The sequence below is a fragment of the Sturnus vulgaris genome, chromosome 19 (assembly GCF_052056855.1).
Source record: "Sturnus vulgaris isolate bStuVul1 chromosome 19, bStuVul1.hap1, whole genome shotgun sequence".
Lineage (NCBI taxonomy): Eukaryota > Metazoa > Chordata > Aves > Passeriformes > Sturnidae > Sturnus > Sturnus vulgaris.
In genome coordinates this window covers 12,156,821-12,178,744 of record NC_142261.1, presented here as the reverse complement: position 1 = coordinate 12,178,744, position 21,924 = coordinate 12,156,821, and the positions used below count along the sequence as shown (strand labels likewise).

The 21,924-nt window shown below is 60.8% G+C and overlaps 3 protein-coding genes across 9 annotated transcripts in view; 2 read left to right on the top strand and 1 right to left on the bottom strand.

The window, feature by feature from the left end:
• Positions 1-1,194: 1,194 nt before the first annotated feature.
• WSB2 (WD repeat and SOCS box containing 2) lies at positions 1,195-9,430 on the top strand. Of its 3 annotated transcripts, XM_088176057.1 has the most exons (10): positions 1,195-1,304; positions 1,404-1,575; positions 2,316-2,551; positions 2,707-2,838; positions 3,120-3,220; positions 3,405-3,577; positions 3,790-3,903; positions 4,264-4,371; positions 4,570-4,758; positions 9,293-9,430. In XM_088176057.1, the coding sequence occupies exons 1-9, from the start codon at positions 1,289-1,291 to the stop codon at positions 4,730-4,732; spliced, it is 1,215 nt and encodes a 404-aa protein (XP_088032183.1). In that variant the 5' UTR covers positions 1,195-1,288; the 3' UTR covers positions 4,733-4,758; positions 9,293-9,430. The 3 variants fall into 3 exon arrangements, with proteins under 3 accessions (XP_088032183.1, XP_088032184.1, XP_014749935.2); XM_088176058.1 differs by lacking the exon at positions 9,293-9,430 and having other exon boundaries at positions 2,319-2,551; positions 4,570-5,206; XM_014894449.2 differs by lacking the exon at positions 9,293-9,430 and having other exon boundaries at positions 4,570-5,206.
• On the bottom strand, positions 5,597-8,130 carry RFC5 (replication factor C subunit 5). Of its 2 annotated transcripts, XM_014894751.2 has the most exons (11): positions 8,063-8,130; positions 7,872-7,936; positions 7,629-7,765; positions 7,399-7,478; positions 7,106-7,179; positions 6,810-6,969; positions 6,624-6,705; positions 6,415-6,544; positions 6,152-6,229; positions 6,013-6,067; positions 5,597-5,875 (listed from the first exon to the last, which is right to left on the bottom strand). In XM_014894751.2, the coding sequence occupies exons 1-11, from the start codon at positions 8,092-8,094 to the stop codon at positions 5,779-5,781; spliced, it is 990 nt and encodes a 329-aa protein (XP_014750237.1). In that variant the 5' UTR covers positions 8,095-8,130; the 3' UTR covers positions 5,597-5,778. The 2 variants fall into 2 exon arrangements, with proteins under 2 accessions (XP_014750237.1, XP_014750236.1); XM_014894750.2 differs by having other exon boundaries at positions 6,013-6,229; positions 8,063-8,120.
• Positions 9,431-12,566: 3,136 nt separating the features above from the next.
• KSR2 (kinase suppressor of ras 2) overlaps positions 12,567-21,924 on the top strand; it is an 85,313-nt gene continuing 75,955 nt past the window's right edge. For all 4 annotated transcript variants that reach the window (XM_088176126.1, XM_088176124.1, XM_088176127.1 and 1 more), the window contains exons 1-3: positions 12,567-12,758; positions 18,950-19,090; positions 19,583-19,733. In XM_088176126.1, the coding sequence (XP_088032252.1) occupies positions 12,582-12,758; positions 18,950-19,090; positions 19,583-19,733 (469 nt within the window). In that variant the 5' untranslated portion in view covers positions 12,567-12,581. The remainder of the gene's footprint in view (positions 12,759-18,949; positions 19,091-19,582; positions 19,734-21,924) is intronic.

The following is a 21,924-nucleotide window of genomic DNA, read 5'->3' as shown; positions in this document are numbered from 1 at the left end:
CCCCAAAGCGCAGCACCGGCCTCCTCCTCCTTCGCGGCCGCTTCTCACCTCCGCTTCTTTCTCTTCTCTCGGTTGTTTTTGTTGCCGCTTCGCTCCCACCTGTGCCCGAGCCGCGGGGACAGCCCAGGCGGGCACGGGGCGGAGGGCGAGCACAGTGAGGTGGCACCATGCCCACCCTGGGGGTCCCATCAAGGGCCAGGGACCAGAGAGCAAAGCCACCCTCCGTCCTCGGGGCGGGGAAACTGAGGCACGGGGACATGGCAGCGCGGTGGCACCTGTGGTGGGGGGCTTCTGTCATGTCAGAGCTCCCCAGGGTGGGAGGCTCGGTCTGAACCCCAAAGTGCCAAAGGAGGGGGGAACAGCGGAGTTAGGGATGAGGGGAGGAAGGAAGTGCGTGGGACCCCCAAGGGACCCCCAAGGGTGACCCCAGCCCTCGGAGGGGACACGCTGAGCCCACCTGGGGGGACTCCAGCAGGTTTTGGAGTGTCTGTGGGTGCAGCACCCCAATCCCACTCTCCCTGCACCCCGGCCTCGCTGCACCACGGACCCTGAGCCAGAGAGATGGAGGGCACTGGGGGACAGGGGGGACATCCCTGCGCTGGTGAGGGGCTTGGGGGGCTGGGGGATGTCACTGCCTGGAGGTGTCACCTTGTGGGTCCTGAGAGGTGTCAATGCCGGGGGGTGTCCCCGTATGGGTCCTAGGTGGGTGTCACTGCCAGGGGATGTCACCCTGTGGGTACTGGAGGGGTGTCACTGCCGGGGTGTGTCACTCTATGTGTCCTGAGGGCTGTCATTGCCGACAAGTGTCACCCTGTGAGTCCTGGGTGGGTGTCACTGCCAGGGGGTGTCACCCTGTGGGTACTGGAGGGGTGTCATTGCCGGGCGGTGTCACTGCCCGGAGGTGTGACCTTGTGGGTCCTGAGTCCCTGACGGTGTCACTACCGGGGAGTGTCACCCTGCGGGTTCTGAGGAGGTCACCGCCGAGGAGTGTCCCCGTGTGGGGTCCCTGAGGGGATCTCTAGCCCCTGGGCCGAGCGGACAGGCACCACCCGCTGCCCGCCATTTCTCCCTCAGGGGGCTGTTCCCCGTCTCTCTCCCGCCCCATCCCGGCCCTCCCCCGCCCCTCTCCCGCCCCATCCCCGGTCAGGGGCGGTGCCGGTGGCGGCGGGGCCGGAGGAGGTGGCTCCGGGTCCCCTCCCCTCCCCGCGCCGCCGCTTCCGCCGCCGCCGCCGCCGCCGCCGCCCTGGGCCGGGCGGGCCCGGCGGGGCCGAGGGGCGGCGGGGCCGCCATGAAGCCGAGCGGAGGTGAGCGGGAGCCGGGCGGGGAGCCGGGGGGCTGGGGATGTGAGGGGTGACGGGGTTTTGGGGCTTCTGTCTGAGGGTAACGGGGCCGTCCCGCCGCAGAGGAGCCGGTGCTGCTGGCGGAGCTGAAGCCGGGCCGGCCCCAGCGCTACGATTGGAAATCCAGCTGCGAGACCTGGAGCGTCGCCTTCTCCCCCGACGGGGCCTGGTTCGCCTGGTCCCAGGGACACTGCGTGGTCAAGCTGATCCCCTGGCCCCTGGGAGAGGCCGAGCTGTGAGTGCGGAGTCATGGAATGGGTTGGGTTGGAAGAGACCCTGGTCTCTTCCATGAGACCCTTATCCAGTGCCATCCCTGCCATGGGCAGGGACACCTTCCACTGTCCCAGGCTGCACCAACCCCAATGTCCAACCTGGCACTTCCAGGGATCCAGGGGCAGCCACAGCTGCTCTGGGCACCCTGTGCCAGGGCCTGCCCACCCTGCCAGGGAACAATTCCTTCCCAATATCCCATCCAGCCCTGCCCTCTGGCAGTGGAAGCCATTCCCTGTGTCCTGTCCCTCCATCCCTTGTCTCCAGTCCCCTTCCAGCTCTCCTGGAGCCTCTTTAGGCACTGGAAGGGGCTCTGAGCTCTCCCTGGAGCCTTTTCCATGTGAACACCCCCAGCGTGGCTCCCGAACAGAAGGGCTCCAGCCCTGGGAGCATCTCCCCCTCTGGTCTCACTCCAGCAGCTCCAGGTCCTTCTGATGCTGGGGTCCCCAGAGCCAGGGGCAGCTCTGCAGGTGGGGTCTCACCTGAGTGGGGCAGAGGGGCAGAATCCCCCCTCCCCTGCTGCCCATGCTGGGGAATCAGCTCAGGGTGTTTCTGGGCTGGGGCACGGCCAGCCCTCACGCACCAGCACCGAAGTTCTCCAGTGCTGCTCTCCATCCATTCATTCCCTAGTTTAGATTGGTCCCAGGGGTTGCTGGGGTGGGGAGTCTCGGGGCGAATGCTCCACCCATCCCTATCTCCCTCCAGCAGCTGCAAAACCTCGGAGCGCAAGAGCCGGGGTGGCAAAGCAGAGACCTGGAGCCGTGGGGCAGCCAAGGAGAAGACTCTGGAGTGTGGGCAGATCGTGTGGGGCCTGGCCTTCAGTGCCTGGCCAGCAGCTGAGGATGGGGACACAGATCCTGCCTGTGCTGTGGGGCTCCCCTGCCTGGTCCTGGCCACCGGGCTCAACGATGGGCAGATCAAGGTGTGGGAAGTGCAGACAGGTGAGCAGCCCTTGCTGTCGTGGCTTCAAGCTGGCTGTCCCCTTGTTCCCATCTCCCTCCTTCCCCAATACCTGTCCTAAGCGAGGTGCATGAGAGGCTCTGCCTCTCATCCATCCCCATGGATGGATGGCACTGAGCATGGCATTTCTCTGCAGGGCACCTCCTCTTCAGCCTCTTGGGACACCAGGATGTTGTCAGGGACCTGAGCTTCGCTCCTAATGGAAGCCCCATCCTCGTGTCGGCCTCGAGGGACAAGACCTTGCGCGTGTGGGACCTGAGCAGGGATGGTAGGAACGTGCAGGGATATTCCTGTGCTGTGTCAGGGAAGGGGGAGAAACCCATCTCGGGAGGGAAGATGGTGAGAGAGAACCTTTGGTGACAGTATTTGAGGCAGATGGGGACAGCCCTGTGACAGGGAGCAGTGTAACCTGGGAGATGCAGGAGGGTATTGCCTTGCGGTTCACCCAGGGAATCCCCAGCCCAGTGTGAATTCCCACTGGGGAAAGGGAGGGAGGGCAGAGCCAAGGGGTGCTGTTCCCCTCTGGTAACACATTTCTGCTGTCCCCAGGACGGCAGGTCCAGGTGCTGTCAGGCCACGTGCAGTGGGTCTATTGCTGCTCCATCTCCCCAGACTGCAGCATGCTCTGCTCCGCCGCCGGCGAGAAGTCGGTGAGTCCTGCAGGGCGGGAGCCATCCCTGTCCCTGCTCCAGTCCTCTGTGTCCCCAGAAACCCCCCTGGGGGAAGGGCCAGGCCATCCTGCCCTGGCTCCCCAGGAGCTGAAGTTGGGAGCAGAGCCCATGTGGTTTAAACCTTGGGATGCTCCCAGCCTGATCCCCTGCCCAAATTCCGCAGGCGCTGTTGTGGAGCATGAGATCCTACACCCTCATCCGGAGGCTGGAGGGCCACCAGAGCAGCGTGGTGTCCTGTGACTTCTCCCCGGACTCTGCGCTCCTTGTCACCGCTTCCTACGACGCCTGTGTCATCATGTGGGACCCCTACACCGGGGAGCAGCTCAGGACACTGCGGTATGGACCTGACAAGGGACAGAGCAATGCCAGGGGTCTTTAGGGCTGGATGTGGCTTTCCCTTCTCGCTGGGCACAGCCATCACCACTCCTCTGCTTCCAGAGGCAGGATGGGGGTCTGGCTTGCCAAGTTTGGCAGCTCTGCCAGCCTCAGCTGGGGAAGGGGCTGGTGACAGCTCAGAGCTGATGCTGGGATGTTGTTCTTACCCACAGCCACGTCCCGTTGTACTCCATGCTGGATTCCAGCAGTGAAATCCACACCAGCTCCCTGCGCTCCGTCTGCTTCTCCCCGGAGGGGCTCTACCTGGCCACTGTGGCAGATGACAGGTGAGTGAAGCCCTGTGGGGACCCAGAGAGGGGCCCAGGAGGCCAGAACTTACCAGGAGCTCAGGAGGTGGGGAATAAATGTGCCAGGTCCCCTCCAATTCCTGGAATAAACGGGATGGTCAGGCCTGCGGGAACACCATGGCTTGGCTGTGACAAGGGGTAGCAAGGTCAGGGCCTGTCACCCTGAGCTGAGGTCCACATCCTCCTGGGTGCTCTGCCAGCCTCAGCACCCTCAGCGACAGTCCTCCCTGGGACACTCCCATGGGGAGCAAATCCTTCTTGTTTGTGTGTCTTCAGGTGATGGCAGAGGCTTTATTTTGGCAGCAGGCACTGCATTGTGTCATCTCCCTTTCTCCACAGGCTTCTGAGGATCTGGGCCTTGGAGCTGCGGTCCCCAGTGGCCTTTGCCCCCATGACCAACGGTCTGTGCTGCATGTACTTCCCACATGGAGGATTTATTGCCACAGGGTGAGTAAACAGGAGAAGAGGGTGGAGAAACAGAGCTGCTTCCTCCTCCTGCAGCTCAGCAAATTCTGGGCTTCCCTTGGGATACTTCTCCTGGGCTGGGGAACACATGCTCCTGGCAAGCTTGGGAATATTTGGGGGCAGCTGGAATTCTTCGTGTCCCTCTGCCCTGTGCTCAGGATTGTTTGGATCCCATTGCAGGACCAGAGATGGCCACGTCCAGTTCTGGACAGCCCCGAGGGTCCTCTCGTCGCTCAAGCACTTGTGCCGCAAAGCCCTGCGCACCTTCCTCACCACATACCAGGTGCTGGCGCTGCCCATTCCCAGGAAGCTGAAGGAATTCCTCACTTACCGGACTTTTTAAGGCAACAGGGAGAGCAGAGGCACGAGGTGAGCCCTGGGGCTCAGCCTGGGCCGGCGGCGCCGCAGGAACGCCGAGCCGTGAGCCAGGAGCTTTGCTGCTCCCGTGGTTTTGGGGCTGTGGAGGGCTTGTTTTGGTGTCATAATACAAAAACCCAGCGAAATCCCATGCAGAGGGCAAGGGGCAGAGCTGCAGTGGCCCCGCAGGGGACACAGGTCCCCCTGTCCCCTGCTGCCTGCTGGGGTTGGGTCAGGTGCTTCTGCTTCCAAGTGCAATGGTGTGGGATGACGGTGGAGCAGCTTCTGTGGGAGCAGAGCTGTTGTCACCTGCACAAATACGGGGCTAAACCCCCCAAAAACACCCATCTGGGAATGTCCCTCCATCCCGGTGGAGTGTGGGCTCTGCTGCTCTCCCAGTGTGGGCAGGAGAGGGACAAGCCCGAGCAGGTCTCAATAAATAAAAATTGATTGCTCATGATTTCCCTCCTGGCTTGCTCAGGTGACCTGGGAGTGGCTGGCACCGCCCTCGCTGCCAGGGAGGGGTGGCAGAGGTGTCCACCTGTGGGAAGAGGTGGCTTCACTCCACCCCCTGCTCCCATTCCTCTGTTGTTTTCTCTCACTGCTGGAGCGTGGCAGTCCATCAGCCAAATTCCCAGTCATGCTGAGCATGCAGCACTGTTTTGTTCGTCCCTGTCCTCCAGCTTAGCTGGTGGCTGGAGCAACAGCACATTCCCTGTGGGCTGGCAGGCTTTGTGGAGGGAATTCTCCTCCAGATGTCCCCAGGATGTTTTTCCCTTGGGAACAGCTGATGCTTCCCTAACCCCCCACCTCCCTTCAGGAGGGAAAAGCAAGGACCAGTGCGACCTGCTGGGCTTTGGAGGCACCTGTATTTTCCCATGGAGTTTGGGAATAATGCTACCTCTTAACAGCCTTTTTAGCCTGACTGTGCACTCAAGGCTTCCAAAAAGGAACTGGGAAGCTGCATGGAACAGCTCCAGGCATGGGGCTGATGGTCCTTCCAAATCCAGCAGCACATCCACCCGGCAGGACTCAGGCTTCGGCCACCACCAGGTCCCTGGTGACCTGGAAGGCGGCGATGAGGGAGCTCAGCTGGATCTTCTCGCTGGTGCCAGCAGCCAGGCGGTACCTGGAGAGGGGCCAAGGGCAGTTTTGGAGGTTTCCACCAATGTGGGTGCCCCCCAAAGACATGGGCCGTGTGCCAGCAGTGCCCAGCAACCACCAGGAGCCACCCCAGGGTCCCCACACTGGGGGAGTGACACTTACTCGATGTCTGCCAGCTTGATCAGCAGCTGCATGCGGATGGAGGGGGGGAAGTCGACTGTGGAGAGAAGGAAACACTCGGTGAGGGCCAGGGGCAAATTTGGCCTCTCCAGGATCATCCAGAGCCAGACCCAGTCCCCACCTCTGTGCACAAAGAGATGGATCTCAGTGAGAATGTCCTGCAGGGCCAGGCCCTTCAGCGCCTTCAGCTCTGTGATTTCTGGGATGAGAGCGAGTCAAGGCCTTGCTTCCAGGTGTTTCCCTGCCAGATCCTGCTCCTCATCTCTGCAACAACCCCACGAGCCTCCCCAGCAAGCAGCACCTGCCCCAGACAGAGATCCCAGAGATCCCTGGGAAAGAGCAGCATTTATCCCAGCTGGGAATAACCCCCAGGGCAAAGGATACTGCGGTAGGCAGTGGAAAAATCCTGGTTCAGCATCCAGTCGAGGATGTTGGCGATGTCAGACTTGAGGGGATGTCCCGTACAGGTATAAACATTCTCCTCTGTCACCTTCCCAAAGGCCATGGAGGTGCTCTGAGGAATAGGAGGGAACAGGAAGGATGAAGAGTCCCCTCCAGCTCAGCTGGCCAGGGGCCGATGGCCACAGTCCCACCTGCAAGATATTGAGGGCCCTGCGCATGTCCCCACTCGAGAGCGTCACCAGAGCCTTCATCCCGTCCTCGGTCACATCCACCCTGGAAAACACCACCCAGGGCAGTGGAACCGTGGGAATCCAACCTGCTGCTCCTGCCTGGCAGGGAATGGGGACAGAGGGAGCGTGGAAGGATCCCCCACTCACCCCTCCTCCTGGATGACGTGCTGCAGCCGTGGCACCATCAGCTCCGGGGTCAGGGGGCCAAAGCGGAAGCGGGTGCAGCGGGATTGCAGGGCGGGAATGATCTTGGAGAGGTAGTTGCAGATGAGGCAAAACCGAGTGTTTTCTGTGAATTTCTCAATCACTGCAAAAAGGAGGGAGGGGAGGAGGGTCCTTGGCTGCTGCCTCATCCTGATTCCCACCCTGTGCCAGGCTGGAGGAGGCCGATGGCTGCCCACAGTGTGGGATTCCTATGGTGTGGGATTCCCAGTGCCCCTCACCTCTCCTCAGGGCGTTCTGAGCATCCTGGGTCATGGCATCGGCTTCATCCAGGATGACAAGCTTGAAGCCTTTCCTAGGAAAAGGGTGAGTTTGGTGCTGGAGAAGGGGGAGCTGGGATGCTTGTTCCCAGCCTAACTCCTGGGAAGCATTTCCTGCATCCTTACCCTCCCTACTTGCTGGGCACGTTCCTACCGTCCCCGGGACCTCCCAAATCCCCTTCCCAATCCGAGTGCCAGAGCAGGAGGGTGCCAAAGAGATGGGGAGCTTTGGGAAGCACAGACCCACCACATACTTAAAGATGGTCCTGGTGCTGGCAAAGCTCAGGATGGGCCCTCGGACGATGTCGATGCCCCGGTCATCGGAGGCGTTGAGCTGGAAGGGAATGGTGTGGATCCGTATCCCTGCATCCCGTTCCACCCCATCCCAACCTTTCTCTTCCCGCCCCATCTCATCTCATCTCATCTTGTCCCATCCCACACCACTCCATCCCATCCCACTCCAGCCCGCCGTGTCCCCGCTCACCTCCAGCACCATGGAGCCGAACTCCCGCTCCCGGTACAGCTGCCTGGCACAGGCCAGGATGGTGGATGTCTTCCCTGTGCCGGGCGGCCCATAGAGGAGCAGATGGGGGAGCCGGTCCTCGCTGATGAAGCGCTGCACTACGGGATAATGGGATAATAATGGGATAACAGCGGGATAACAGCGGGATAACAGCGGGATAACGGGGCTGGGGGACAGCCGAGACGGGCGGGGGGGATTAATTACCGGTGCTGAGGATGTCCTGGTGAGACACCAGCTCGGACAGCGCCTGCGGACGGTACTTCTCCACCCTGCGGCAGAGAAGAAGAGGAGCGAGGAGTCAGCCCTGGGGCAGCTCCCACATCGTTATCCCGGTATTATCCCGGTATCCCGGTATTATCCCGGTATCCCTCCATCCCCCCCGCTCCCGGCCGTACCACGGCAGGTTCGCGCTGCCCGCCGGCGCCATGTTGGGAAGTCTCGCGAGAGCTCCGCCAAAGCGCGCGAGAGCGCCGGGGCGGGGCGGGGCGGGCCTGAGGGGGCCGGGCGGGTCCTGCTGGACCGGGACAATCCCGGCCCCTTCCAGCGCATCCCGGAGCGGCCACAGCTCTGCTGGGCATCTGTGGGAGCACCTCCCAGGGAACAATTCCCTCCCAATATCCAGTCCAGCCCTGCCCTCTGGCAGTGGAAGCCATTCCCTGTGTCCTGTCCCTCCATCCCTTGTCCCCAGTCCCTCCCCAGCTCTCCTGGAGCCCCTTTAGGCCCTGGCAGGGGCTCTGAGCTCTCCCTGGATCCTTCTCCTCTCCAGGTGAGCACCCCCAGCTCTCCCAGCCTGGCTCCAGCCCTTGGAGAATCTCCATGGCCTCCTCTGGTCTCACTCCAGCAGCTCCAGGTCCCTCCTGTGCTGGCCCCAGTGCTGGACACAGCGATCCCACTGGGATCTCACCTGAGTGGACAGGGAGGATCCCCCCCATCCTGCTGTCCCTGCCCATGGCAGGGGGTGGAACGAGCTGACCCTTAGGGCCCCTCCCAACCCAACCTATTCCATAATTCTGTGGCTGTGGGAAGAGCACGGTGCTGGTGTTCACCACAGCAGGGTGGTGCTGCTGATCCTGGGGAAATCACAGCAGCAGGAATTGCTGGGTCAAGAGTGAGCAAGGTTTTGGGTAAACACTGCCCCTGCCCTGAGAAAACCCTTGGGGTGAGAGGGGCACCTTTGGGTGCAGGGACACTTGAGGAGAGGTGATCTGGGATCCTCCCAGTGCGACAGGAGCAGCAAACTCCAGAGGTGATGCCAGAACAAACCGCCTGTCCCTGCTGCTTCCCAGTGCCTCCGGAAAAGCTCTGGAGTCTCTTTTAGAGAAGGAGCTTAGAGGGGAGAATTAGCCCAGGCTGCTGGGGTGATGCTCCGGTGCTGCTCTGATCCCAGAAAGGAAAGCAGGCAGGAGTGAGAGGCACCAGCTTGGAAAACGCAGGTGGAGTGAGGATGGGAAGCAATCCATTGGGAAGTAGAGGTGCCGGGCAGACAAAAAATCCCTGGAAAAATGCCGTTCCTGACAAGGGAAATGAAAACATCAAGAGCTCTAGGCTGGATCCTATAAAAACCCAACAATCTGCTCCAGGGCAGCTGCTTTCCTGTTTTTTCCCCCCTTTTTTTTTCCCTGCAGCCCCATAAAGGAAAGCAGGAGCTGGAAGCTGAGGTCAGCAGGCTCAGCCATCCCTCTGGGCGCGTGACAGCCATGACAGATGGCCCTTCCCTTCGGGAGCCTCCAGGTCCTTCCCGGGCACCTGGGAACAGCCGGGAGCTGGGATTTTCCTGCATATCCTGCATCCAGAGCTGCTGCTCTCCCCCTGGATTTGCCTTTGCCTGGGGCAGCCTCTTGTCCTCCCAAATGGATTTTTCCAGGCGTTTTCTCTATCATTAATAAATCCTGAGCTCTGGAGCAGGGAAAATCTTTGGGGTGTTGTTTAATAGGGTTAAACTGACGGGTGCATCCCCCTGGGATGGCTCTGATTTCCCTCTTGAGTGGAGTTGAGGGGGCAGAGGTGATGGGACAGGGATGACAGGACAGAAGTGATGGTGACAGAGGTGGTGGTGACAGTGTTGATGGGACAGGGGATGATGGAACAGGGGGGCAGTGACAGGAATGATGGTGATGGAAATCAGGAGGCAGATGATGGGACAGGCATGATGGTGACAGAGGTGGTGACAGGGGTGACGGGACAGGGATGATAGGACAGAGATGATGGTGACCGAGATGATGGTGACAGGGTTGAAGGGACAGGGGTGATGGTGGCAGGGATGAAAGGACAGAGGTGATGGGATGAAGGTGATGATGATAGAGATGCTCTTCCACAGAGGATTAACAAGGTGCTCCTTGAGAGCTGAAATCCAAGGGATCCTCCCACCCCCTGTGGAGCTGAAGAAGTTCTTTGCCATATTAATAACCAAGAAATCCCAATGCCCATATCCAAGGGCTGCTGTGGAGCAGAGCTCACTCTGAGCTGGAGGAGTAAACCCTTATGGGGTGGTTTTGGGGGAATTTGGTGGGAAACCCCTGGTGTGGTACAGTGGTGTTGGTTTCCCAGGTTGCGAAATGCCAGGGCATTCCCCCTTCCTTCCCAGCAGGATGTCATGCCTGGAAGAGCACCTTTGGCACTGAGGGAACATGAACCCAGTTTAGAGACTCTGAGTCGCTCCAAACTCTTTTTTCATGGAGAAAACCAACGGAAGTAAATTAAAATATTGCCAGATATTTTTATATGGACTGTTTGTGCCATTCCCACTGTCTTGAATGTTCATCCACCTCTCGGACTGTGGCGAGCTCCAAGTATGGGATCTATCCCACAGGCTGCTGTAGGGATTTTCGGGAAGCATGAGGTTTGGTGAACACCCAAAATCCCTGCAGCTCTCTTGCTGCAGTCTTTTGGGATGGGTGCTTTTATCCCAGTGGATTCTTCCTGCTTGCAATTTATTTTATATTTCCCTTCCCTTCCCTTCCCTTCCCTTCCCTTCCCTTCCCTTCCCTTCCCTTCCCTTCCCTTCCCTTCCCTTCCCTTCCCTTCCCTTCCCTTCCCTTCCCTTCCCTTGGCATTCTTGATGTCATTTCCCACCCTGGGGGTCTCTCTGAGCTCCCACTGGAGCCAATCTTGGAGACAGGGCAGAAAAGGGACATCCCAGCTCAGGGATGAGCCTGGAAATTAAAAGTCCTTATTTGAAAAAAAGGCAAAAATCAGCAGATTTCCAGCTTTTTTAGCCATATCCCAGCTGGGAGGGAGTCGACCACTGCGAGCACGGAAAAAGCTGTTGGGAATTTGGCTCGAGAGGGACTGGCATGGGGACGCCAGCTGGGAATGAAGTCACATATCCAGAGGCAGGGAGGTCACAGTGAGGACACTGTGCCTGGAGCAGGTGAAGGGTCTGGGAGCATCATCCTGGCTCCGTCTCTCCAGAATAATTCCCGAGTGTTGGCCAGGCTTGGTCCCCATTGCCCCAAGACCAGGAATCCCGCATTGCCCCAGACCCTCAATGCCCCAGATCCCGCCCATTGCCCCAGACCTTCCCATTTCTCCAGAGCCCCCCATTTCCATTCTCCATCAGGCCCCACGATGCCCCATTTCCCCCCCATTACCTCAGGCCCCCCACACTCCCCAGCCCTCCCATTATCCTCCCAATGCCCCAGCACCCTCGCCCCCCATTCCCAACCCCACTAATTTCCCCAGGTCCTCCTATTGCACCAGCCCCCTAATGTCCAAGCTCCCCGTTCCTCATTGACCCCAAATCACCCCGGACCCCCCATTTCCAGCCCCCCCATTGCCCTAGACCCCCATTTCAACCCCCCTCATTCTTCCTGCCCCCCCCCCCCCAATGCAGCATCCCCCCCTTCACCCCTGGTGCTCCCCTCCTGCCCCATTTCAGGGGGTCAGAGGGATTGGGATGAGCAGGGAAAGGACTTCCAGGAATGGGAATGGAGGGGGATGGATGGGAATGGATGGGGGAATGAGGGAGGGTGATGGGATGGGAATGGGGAATTCTTATGAGGATGGGCAGGTGTGGGGACAGGAGGATGGGGGCTAAGGGGGCGGTGATGAGGATAGAGAAACGTGGGGGTTTATGGGGTGGATGGGGATAGGGATGGGTGGTGATGAGAATGGGGGATGTTGATGAGGATGACGGGATGGATGGGGATGCTGGGAAGGTGATAGACATGGGGGTGATGAGGTTGGAGGTGATGGGTTGGGGATGATGAGGGTGGGGGTGACGGAATTGGGGGTGATGAGGATGGAGGTGTTGATAAGGTAGGGGGTGTTGATGAGGGGGTAATAGGGATGGTGGGAAGGTGATGGGGCTGGGGGTGATGGGATTGGGGTGATGGGATTGGGGTGATGAGGATGGGGGTGTTAAAAAGGTAGGGGGGTGTTGATGAGGATGGGGCTATGGCTGAGGGGGGGATGGGGATGGCGGAAAGGTGATGAGGATGGGGGTGTTGATAAGGTTGGGGGGTGTTGAAGATGATGCGGGGCGATGATGAGGATGGCGATGTGCGGCTGTGGGGGCGATGATGAGGATAGCGATGTGCGGCTGTGGGGGCGATGATGAGGATGGCGATGTGCGGCTGTGGGGGCGATGATGAGGATGCCGCGGAGCTGCCGGGGCCGGGGGTGCCGGGCCGGGGGTGTGCGGGGGTTCCCGCGCGGAGCGGCGCGCAGCGAGCGCGGCCCCGCGGAGCCGGAGCGCGCCGCCCCCGCCCCCGCCCCGCCGCGCCCGGGGGGGGGGGTAGCGGCGGCGGCGCCGCGCTGACGGCTCGGTGGGCACCGCGATGCTGCGGGCCGCGGCCGAGCGGGGCTGAGCGGCGGCGGGGGCCGGCGAGCGGAGCCCAGGGAAGGGGGGGCCGCGGCGGCGGCGGGCGGAGGGGAGGGCGGGCGGGCGGGGTGGGGGGGGGGGGGCGGCGAGCGATGGATGAGGACAACATGACGAGGAGCGAGGAGCAGGAGCTGAGTCTGCAGAAGGCGCTGCAGCAGTGCGAGCTGGTCCAGAACATGATCGACATCAGCATCTCCAACCTGGAGGGGCTCCGCACCAAGTGCGCCGCCTCCAACGACCTCACGCAGAAGGAGATCCGCACCCTGGAGGTACGGGCCCGCCGACCCCCCCAACATCAACACCCCCCCATCAGTCTCCCCCCCAACCCCCCCGGGCCGCGGCGGGTTCCCCCGCGGCGCTGCGGTGCGCCCGAGTGAGGCTGCGCGCTCTGCAGGTGGCCCCGAGGTGGGTCCGGGACCACCGAACCCTCCTGCCGGGACCCACCGGGGGGGGGGCCCGGCCCCGGCCGCAGCCCCCCGGTATCCTCCCGGTATCCCACGGCATCCCCCGGCCTGGCCGCGTCCCTCTCCCGGCTTCCGCTGCCCGGCAGGCGGCATCTCCCGGCCCACCTGCATCCCCCGGCCCACCTGCATCCCTTCCCCCTTCCTGCATCCCCCGGCCCGGCCGCATCCCTTCCTCCAGCCTCCTGCTCCAGCCGGGCTGCATCCCTTCCGCCGGGCTGCGTCCCATCGGCCCACCTGCACCCCTGGCGCCTGGCTGCATCCCGCCAGCCTGGCTGCATCCCTCTCCCTGGACTCCATCCCCTCGGCCCACCTGCATTCCTTGTGGCAGGCTGCATCCCACGGGCCTGCCTGCATCCCTTCCACCAGGCAGCATCCTCTCAGCCCACCTGCGTCCCTTCCACTGGGCTGCATCCCCTGGGCCTGGCTGAATCCCCTTCCCTGAGCTGCATCCCACCAAAATCGCTTCCAGCAGGCTCCAACTGTCCCAGCTGGCTGCATCCCCCTGACCCGCCTGCATCCCCCTGACCCACCTGCATCCCTTCTCCCCAGCCTGCACCTCCCTGACCCACCCACCCCCCAGCAGTCCCCCAGACCTGCTTCCTCCCCCCCTCCCCACTCCTGCTTCCAAGGGGACGAGGCTCCCCTTGGAGCACACTGAGCCCCCACTGGGGTGAATTTACGGTTCAGTAGGAGGATGGTGGGCTGGGATGGGCAGGGAAGAGCCAGGGATTCCCAGGGCTGAGTGGGATCCCTGCAGCTGGCACAGAGCGAGGAGAAGCGAGGCCATGACCCTGGGGAGACGCCAGCGGGGCTGTGCTGGTACTGTGGGGGTGGCTGACGTGGAGCTGGGGCTGTGGGTGGGGGGATTTCAGAGCCTGATCCCGCTCAGGCCTTCCAGCTGGTCCTGCAGCCCCTCTGTGGGGCAGCTGCTGGCTCTGGACCATGGCTGGAACACCCTGTCCTGCTGCTTTTTGCTCCGAAGTTCCTGAGTGCTGTGGGAACAATTGGGGCATCACCACATCACTGCTGTGCCACTCATGGGGAGAGCCCAGGTTTGGGGTGCAGCTCCCTGCTCTGCATTCCAACTTGTGCTCATCCTGCTGTCACCTCCCCTTGATCCAAGCCCTGTCTCATCCCAACCCTCTGTGTGAGGGGCTGGGAGCTGTTGGTCCTGGAGCAATCTCGGGAGAGGGGTGACAGTGGTTTTGGGGTATGCTGGTGACTTTTTGGGATGCAGGCAGGCTCCAAATCCCCAGGAGAACCTGCCAGGAGGTGCAGGACTCCAGGAGCTCATCCCACATGGAGTGATGGTCTCTCTGACGTCAGCGCTGAGGATTCCCTGTCTGTGTCCCATGGACATGGAGGGGAGCAGGGGAGCATGGTGGAACCATCCTGGTGGGATGCTCCTTCCCAGCATTCTGGTGCCACTGGGGCAGCCCAGCTGGGGCTGGATGAAGGGTTTGGAGGTTTTTGGGGGATGCCATCCTGGTGGGATGCTCCTTCCCAGCATCCTGGTGCCACTGGGGCAGCCCAGCTGGGGCTGGATGAAGGGTCTGGAGGTGGCCAGGGGAATGTTATCCTACAAATGCTCAAAGTGAAGAACCTCTCCAGCCCCTATGGATCACTCAGTGCCAGCCACAGGGAGCCCTGGCATTGCCATCACTGAAACACCCCCAAAACTGGGAGCTTGGGCTGTTCCAGCCAAGGACATTCCCACTGCCACTCTCTGGTTGTTTTTTCACCTCAAACCCAGGGTGATTCCCACAAGGGGAGTGAATCCAGGGCCAGATTCCCGATGCCAACCCTGGACTGGCTCCTGCTGTTGTCCTGGGTTGCCACCAGCGTCAGCAGGAGCAGAGCTTGGCCCTGAGTCCCCAAGTCCCCGAGTCTCTGTGTCCCTGAGTCCCTGCTGCCACCACCTCGTCCCAAGGACGTGACACAGATTCGAGGCCTCGCTCGGCACATCCTCCCTTCCCATGTGGTGGCAGCAGAGCCAGGCTGGGCAGTGCCATGGCACAGGGAGTGATGATCTGGGACATGGCACTGGGAGGGCACTGGAGACAGTGCCCACCTCTGTGTCAGCACGAGCCTGGAATAAAACAGGAGAATCCATGTTTTTTTTGGTTAATCTTCATAGGCTAAACCTTGATTTTGCTGGATTAATAGAAGTTTTTCTATTTTTTTTTCTTTTTTAAGCCACTTTAGGGTAGATGTGAGCTCCCATCCTCCTGCATCCTGACATGCAGTGCTTTTGTGATGGGTTCCAGGCTGCAGCCTGGTTCCAGTGGCAATCCTTGGAGCTGGGAGGATCTTTGGGTCTTGCTTATGCCTTGGGACAGGTTCCAGTGAGAACCAAGGCAGCAGCTGGGATAAAACACCTGGAGTGGGAGATGGGGCAGCATCCAGAAGGAGCTGAGTGTTCATCCCTCAGTCCTGCCTGGGCTGGGGGGTTTTATCCCTGTCCAAGTGTGGCAGTTGGGCTTTATGGCTCTAACTTTGGGCCTGGGGTGTAAATATAAATAGGGGGTGCTGAGTTCGGTGGGATTTGGAAACAGCAGAAGGAAAATTTGCTCGGAGCTGGGCAATATTCCTGATTGTCCCACAGCATCATTCTGTCTGTGGGGTTAAACCCCATCCCAACGGCAAAATGTGGGTCAGGGCTCCCAGGAACTGGTGGATGGCTCCAAGGATAACCCCAGGATCAACACTTCCCTCTCCCAGGCTGCCGTGCTCCTGCCAGGAACAGGGAACTCTCCCAGGATATTTTTGGCTGCTGTGTGGTGAGGATGGGAAGAGGCTCTGAGGAAAGAGCTGTGGTCATTCCCACACCCCCACAGGCTGTGGAGATGCTGTTCCAGCACCGGGATTTGCCCTGGATCCCTGGAAATGTCCAAGGCCAGGTTGGACAGGGCTCGGAGCAGCCTGGGACAGTGGAAGGTGTCCCTGTCCATGGGGTGGAACTGGATGAGCTTTAGCTCCTTCCAACCCAAATCATTCCATGATTTTACGATTTTCACTGCCTGAACGTGTGGATTCTCTGATGTCTCATACCACATGCACTTCTCCCAGAGCTGGATCCTCCCAGGATGCTCAATGGAGACTTTTTGGCTCCTGTATTCCCAGCAAAATCCCCAGGGACCATTTAGCATGTCCCGAAACAAAGGATGCACAGAGCCAGAGACATCTCACAAGCCCAACAAGACCCTGGGAGAGACCTGGGAGGGAAAACAGAACCGTGTCAGGGAATTCCCCAGCCCCAGGCTGCTCCAGGTGCTTCTGGAATAATGAGCCCCTTGGTGGGAGCCGGGGGAGAGTCGTGTTTCTTGTCATGGAAAAGGATATTTAGGGGTGCAGGAGAACCTCTCACCTCGCGGCATGCAGGCATCCCACATGGATGTGCTGATCCAGCCGGGATGGGATGGGATGGGCATTCCCGCCGGCTCACGGGCTGCCAGATGAATGAACTTCCCCCTCCTGGATTTTCCGCCGCCCATCCCGGTCTCCAGGCAGGGCCGGTGCCGTCGCCAGCCCGGCTGACGTCAAGGATCCCATTCCAGGGGGGAACAGCCGCCCTCTCGCTCCTTGGAGACCGGCTCGGAGCCTGCCGGGGCTGGGGGGAGCAGCCGCGCTGGGTTTGGGATGAGCCGAGGGAAATTCCTGCTCGGGGTGATGGGAAGGGTTGGGATTGGGAAATCCGGCTCCAGCCCTGGGTGATCCCAGCCCCTCGCCTTGCTGGGGTCACCCGAGGTCCTGTGGAGTGACGTGGAGTGGAACATCGCTCCCGTGCCAGCACCCGCCCCCGGGGCAGCACGGACGTTGTTTTCCAAGGAGCTGGGGGGTTCCAGGAGCTGCCGGCTCCTCCAAAGGGAAGGGAAGGGAATCCCCGCGGTTTCACTCCTTCGTGCCCGAGCATCGCTCCTGCCTTTCCCCCGGGCAGAGCTGGAACAGGCAGGGGAGCTGGAAAGGTGGGAAAAACACCCCCAGCTCCACAGGAAAAGGTTCGGATCCCCTCCAGCAGCATCCCCAGCTGGACCAGCAGCAAATTCCGACAGCAGGAAGAGGGGGAATCCGCGGGATTCCCACCCGCCTCCTTGTGCCCCCTGCCCGCTGCCAGGTGGGAAAAACTGAGGCACAGAGGAGCAGGGGGAGGTTGTGCCATAGCAGGAACGCAGCATTTCCCACATTTTCTCCATCCCGGGATGAGCGGGGGGCAGAGCAGCTCCGGGATGCGGCTTTCCCTGCGGGATGGGATCGTCTCCGACCCTCCCCTTTCCAGCCCCAGCAAAACAACGAAGGCTTCTGGATTTTACAGAGGGGTTTTGGGGCTTCTTTTTCCCTGGCTGGAGCAAATCCATGGACCAGAGCATCTGGGGGTCCAACTGGGGCGCTCTTTAGGGTTAAAAATGACCCCTCCTGTCACTCAAAGGCTCTGTAGGGCTGAGTTTCCCTCGCTTGGCAATTGAATTTCCTCAGTTTTCCCCACTCTTTCCCCATTCCCAGGTCACTTCTGCATGATGATGGTGGGGACTGTCCTGTCCCCAGCTCCTTTCCCACCCCAGGACCCTGATTTTGGCACTGGTGATGCCGGGGTGGCTCAGAAATCACCTTTGTTCCTTTTGGGATCCCACCTGGAGAGGCAGAATGGGGAACAGGCTGGGGGCAGCATGTGAATTTTTTAGGAATTTCTGTTCCTGGTGTTTTGGTGCAGTTGTGTACATCCACGGGCATTTTTTGGGAGACAGGAACTGCCTCTGGGCTGATCTTTACACCTTAGATTGTCTGTTTCGAGAGAGCTTTTCCTTAAAAATCATCCCTGGAAGTGGGGCAGGACTCTGCACAGCTGAGAGCTCCTTGCAGCCCCCCAGGTCCGGCTTTGCTATTCCTGCCTCATTTTGGGGGGTTAATTTTCAGGAATTAATCTCTGGTAGCCAGGGTGAGGATGGGGAGAAGTTGCTGGGGGGGGACAACCCTGTCCCCAGCTCCTGGCAGGCCCATCACCCAGCTGGGGGGTGATTTTGGGGATTTTGGGGGTGATGCCAACCCCTGTGGGCATCACCAGCGGGCATCACGAGGTAAAGAAACGGGAGAGATGAGAAAATTCCCAAATCCCACAGTGGGGTTCTCCCCTCATGTGTATATCCCAAACCATGCCGTGTTTTACCCGTCTATTTTTGGGGTGTGCGGGAGCAGAGGCACAGCACCATCTAGTGCTGCCGGCGCCGGGGAATCACCCAGCTGGAAAAGCAGGAGCAGGAAATCCCAGCAGCTCCCCAGCCCTGCTCTATATTCCCGGGAAAGGAGGGCAGGCGCTCAGCAGCTTTATTTTGGGAGCTGCCGGGCTGCGGCTGGGAACGGCTTCAGCCTCGGGGTGGGAGGATTTGGGGGATTTGGGGGATGATCCCAGCAGGGATGGGGCCACAAGGGAGCAGAGAGGGGGAGATGGCTCTGGAGAGAGGAAGATTTGGGTTGGTGAGGAAGGAATGAGGAGAAAATGCCACGTGCCAGCCTCGGGATGTGATGATGTGGTCCCCTTGTAGGGTTTTTGTGGGGAGTAAAAGAGGGGAGTGTGGCTTTTGAGGGATGTTTGGGGGTTCTTTGGCATCAAACCTGGTTGTAAGAGAGGGGACTGTGTTCTTTAGGGGTCCCTTGGAAGTAAAAGTGGGATAAGTGTCCTATGGGTGGCTGGACAGCACTGGGATGGCGCAGTGTTTGTGGGAAAAGTGGTGCCTGTCCCCCTGTCCCCCCTGTCCCCACCCCGGGGACCTGCCAGGGGCTGTCCACCCCCTGAACGAGACCCCAGTGCTGGGCTGGGGGTGAAGAGCTGATAAAGGAATTTTTTGGGAAGGAAATTCCCTCTTAGACCTCGATGCTGATGGCTGCAGGAGCGTTTTGGGGAAAAATTTTGAACCTTGGGATGGGGGCAGAGTGAGAGCTGAGCCCCAGCTGCCCGTTGGGAATTCCATGAGGGTTTTCTCTTTTTTTCTTTTTTTTCCCAGAGCAAACTGGTGAAGTATTTCAGCAGGCAGCTGTCCTGCAAGAGGAAGGTGGCCCTGCAGGAGCGCAATGCCAAACTGGAGGGCTTCCCGCAGCTCCTGCACTGGTTCCGCATCGTCGACATCCGTAAGGAGGTGATGGAGGTAAGGGCTGGCCACTCCCACCGGGGAAAGGAAGGGGCTTGACCTCAGCCACCAGCCAGGACACCCTGCTGCTGTTCCCAGTCGGTGTCACCTCTGCAGTGGGGACATCCCCCATGTCCCCATCAGTGTCCTCCTGCCACATCCTGGGCTCTTGCAGCTCATGGGTGCAGCGGGGGGGGTGACACCCAAAGGCAATCCCACCTCCAGGGAAAAGGGAATTCTGTAATGCAGCTCACGGTCCTGCATGTTGCCAGTCAGGGATGGGTTTTCCTGGTGCTCCCAGATGTTGAACTGGGTCTGGATATACCTAAAACTGTAGAAGAACTGGAGATAAAACTTAAATCCCTTCAGGTTTTCTTGGCGATTCAGGTGGGAAATAGATGGTTTGGGTCCATGACCTAATTGGAGTCTCAGTGGTGTTCCCTGAGGTTTAGAGGATGCTCCAGGGTGGTTTATTCTTCCTTCCTCATTCCTGACCCTTTCCTCCCTCAGGAAATCGCTCCTGGGCAGCTCAGCCTGGAGGATCTGCTGGACATGACCGATGACCAGGTCTGTGCCACCGTGGAGAAGTTTGGGGCCAACAGCGAGGAGTGTGCCCGGCTGAACGCGTCCCTGTCCTGCCTCCGCAGCGTCCACAAGTCTGGTGAGTGACCCCTGTCCCTCTGTCCCTCTGTCCCTCTGTCCCCTGGGCTGGGTGGCACTGTCCTGTTGTAGTGGCTTTAATGAAGGTGTTGGCCGAGCTCCTGCAGCCCTGGGGCTGCCTGGGAACTCCTTTCCTGCTGGGAACATCTTGGAGCTGCACTGGGAGTGGCCCTGGGAAAAGGATTTGGGAGCGCTGGTGGGTGAGAGCTGGGACCCCAACCCTCCCCTGCCCTGGGCTGAGCCCCCAGCAGGGCAGCAGGAAAGGAGGGGGGATTCTGCCCCTCTGCCCTGCCCAGGTGAGACCCCACCTGCAGAGCTGCCCCCGGCCCTGGGGTCCCCAAATTGAGAAGGACCTGGAGCTGCTGGAGTGAGACAGAGGAGGAGCTGCTCCCAGGGCTGGGGCCCTTCTGTTCGGGAGCCAGGCTGGGAGAGCTGGGGGTGCTCACCTGGAGAAGAGAAGGATCCAGGGAGAGCTCAGAGCCCCTTCCAGGGCCTAAAGGGGCTCCAGGAGAGCTGGAGAGGGACTGGGGACAAAGGATGGAGGGACAGGACACAGGGAATGGCTTCCCACTGCCAGAGGGCAGGGCTGGATGGGATATTGGGAAGGAATTGTTCCCTGGGAGGGTGGGCAGGCCCTGGCACAGGGTGCCCAGAGCAGCTGTGGCTGCCCCTGGATCCCTGGAAGTGTCCAAGGCCAGGCTGGATGTGGCTTGGAGCAGCCTGGATGGTGGAAGGTGTCCCTGCCCAGGGCAGGGGTGGCACTGGATGAGAACCCCCAGAAATCCATCCCATTTCACAGCTCTTACAGTGTCCCCTGACCCCCCCGTGCCTGCAGCAGCTCAGTCAGGAGGCTCAGGGGAAAGCTCCGACACTCGGCAGCTCCAGCATCGCTTCCTGGCTGGCTCAGAGCGGAGCCCCCCATTCCCAGACCCTTTCCCAGGGAACGCCGCAGCCCCTCCCGGCGCTGGGTGCGCGGTGCCGGTGCTGTGCGGTGCCGGTGCTGTGCGGTGTCGGTGCCGTGCGGGCTGCGCGGGTCCCCGGGCGGTGGCAGCAGAGCTCCGCGCTTCCAGCGCTGCTCGGAGCCGCTCCGGCTGCAGCGGCGCCGGCACCGCGACACAGCCCGGGGAGGGTCCGGGGGATGAGGCGGGAGCTGGGCAGGGTCCATGGTGTCCCAGCCGAGCCTTGATGGGTCCCAACAGAACCATTTGGGTTGGAAAAGATCCTTTAAGAACGAGTCCAGCCATTCCCCAGCGCTGCCAAGGCCACCACTACCCCATGTCCCCAAGTGCCACATCCACATGGCTGTTAAATCCCTCCAGGGATGGGGACTCCAGCTCTGCCCTGGGCAGCTGTGCCAGTGCCTGACCCCCTTTCCATGAAGGAATGTTCCCAAAATCCACCCTGAGCCTGCCCTGGCCCAACCTGAGGCCGTTCCCTCTCCTCCTGTCCCTGTTCCCTGGGAGCAGAGCCCGACCCCCCCGGCTGTCCCCTCCTGTCAGGGAGTTGTGCAGAGCCACAAGGTCCCCCCTGAGCCTCCTTTTCTCCAGGCTGAGCCCCTTTCCCAGCTCCCTCAGCCTCTCCTGGGGCTCCAGCCCCTTCCCCAGCTCCCTTCCCTTCCCTGGACACGCTCCAGCCCCTCTGGCACAGCCCATGGCCACGGATGGCACCACAGAACCGGAGCTGTGGTGCCAGCTCGGGAAGGTCACTGCCAGCACAGGGGGTGACACCAGGGCCGCAGCAAACCCCTGAGATTAGGAGACCCCAGACCCCTCTGCCTGGCTCCTGTCCCCTCTAGAGGGCTCCTCCAGCACGGCTCTATCCCAGGGTTTGGGAGGCTGGGAATGAACCCTGCTGGGTTTTCACCTGGGCCTTGCAGGTGTGGAACAGCCCTTGGGGACAGCAGGGGACAGTGCTGGTGATGTGACACGGCTTCAAGGAGGGGCAGCTTTGGGGGACCAGCAGTGTCCCCAGAGCACGGAATGTCCCAGAGAGGGATCCCAAGAGGGATTCCCCATTCACCAGTTCTGCCTATTGGATCCTCTCCGGGCTTCCCACATGGCGCAGAGTGGCAGTGCCACCCCGTGCTGGGGACAGTGGCAGTGGGGTGAGGTGGGGCTGTCTGAGCCCATCCTGCTGATCCCTCTGGAGCATCCCCCCACTGCAGCTCCCTCATTCCAGCTCCTTCCCCCCGC

What these genes read in the sequence shown, in the direction of transcription:
- RFC5 (XM_014894750.2), bottom strand. Translation starts at nt 8,094, where the DNA reads ATGGCGCCGGCGGGCAGCGCGAACCTGCCGTG. An exon ending in GGCAGCGCGAACCTGCCGTG is followed by an intron (nt 7,937 to 8,062) that starts GTACGGCCGGGA and finishes TCTCTGCCGCAG; the next exon opens with GGTGGAGAAGTACCGTCCGC. An exon ending in TTTTTCCACTGCCTACCGCA is followed by an intron (nt 6,230 to 6,414) that starts GTATCCTTTGCC and finishes CTCTCATCCCAG; the next exon opens with AAATCACAGAGCTGAAGGCG.
- WSB2 (XM_088176057.1), top strand. An exon ending in CCCCTGGGAGAGGCCGAGCT is followed by an intron (nt 1,576 to 2,315) that starts GTGAGTGCGGAG and finishes ATCTCCCTCCAG; the next exon opens with CAGCTGCAAAACCTCGGAGC. An exon ending in GGTGTGGGAAGTGCAGACAG is followed by an intron (nt 2,552 to 2,706) that starts GTGAGCAGCCCT and finishes ATTTCTCTGCAG; the next exon opens with GGCACCTCCTCTTCAGCCTC.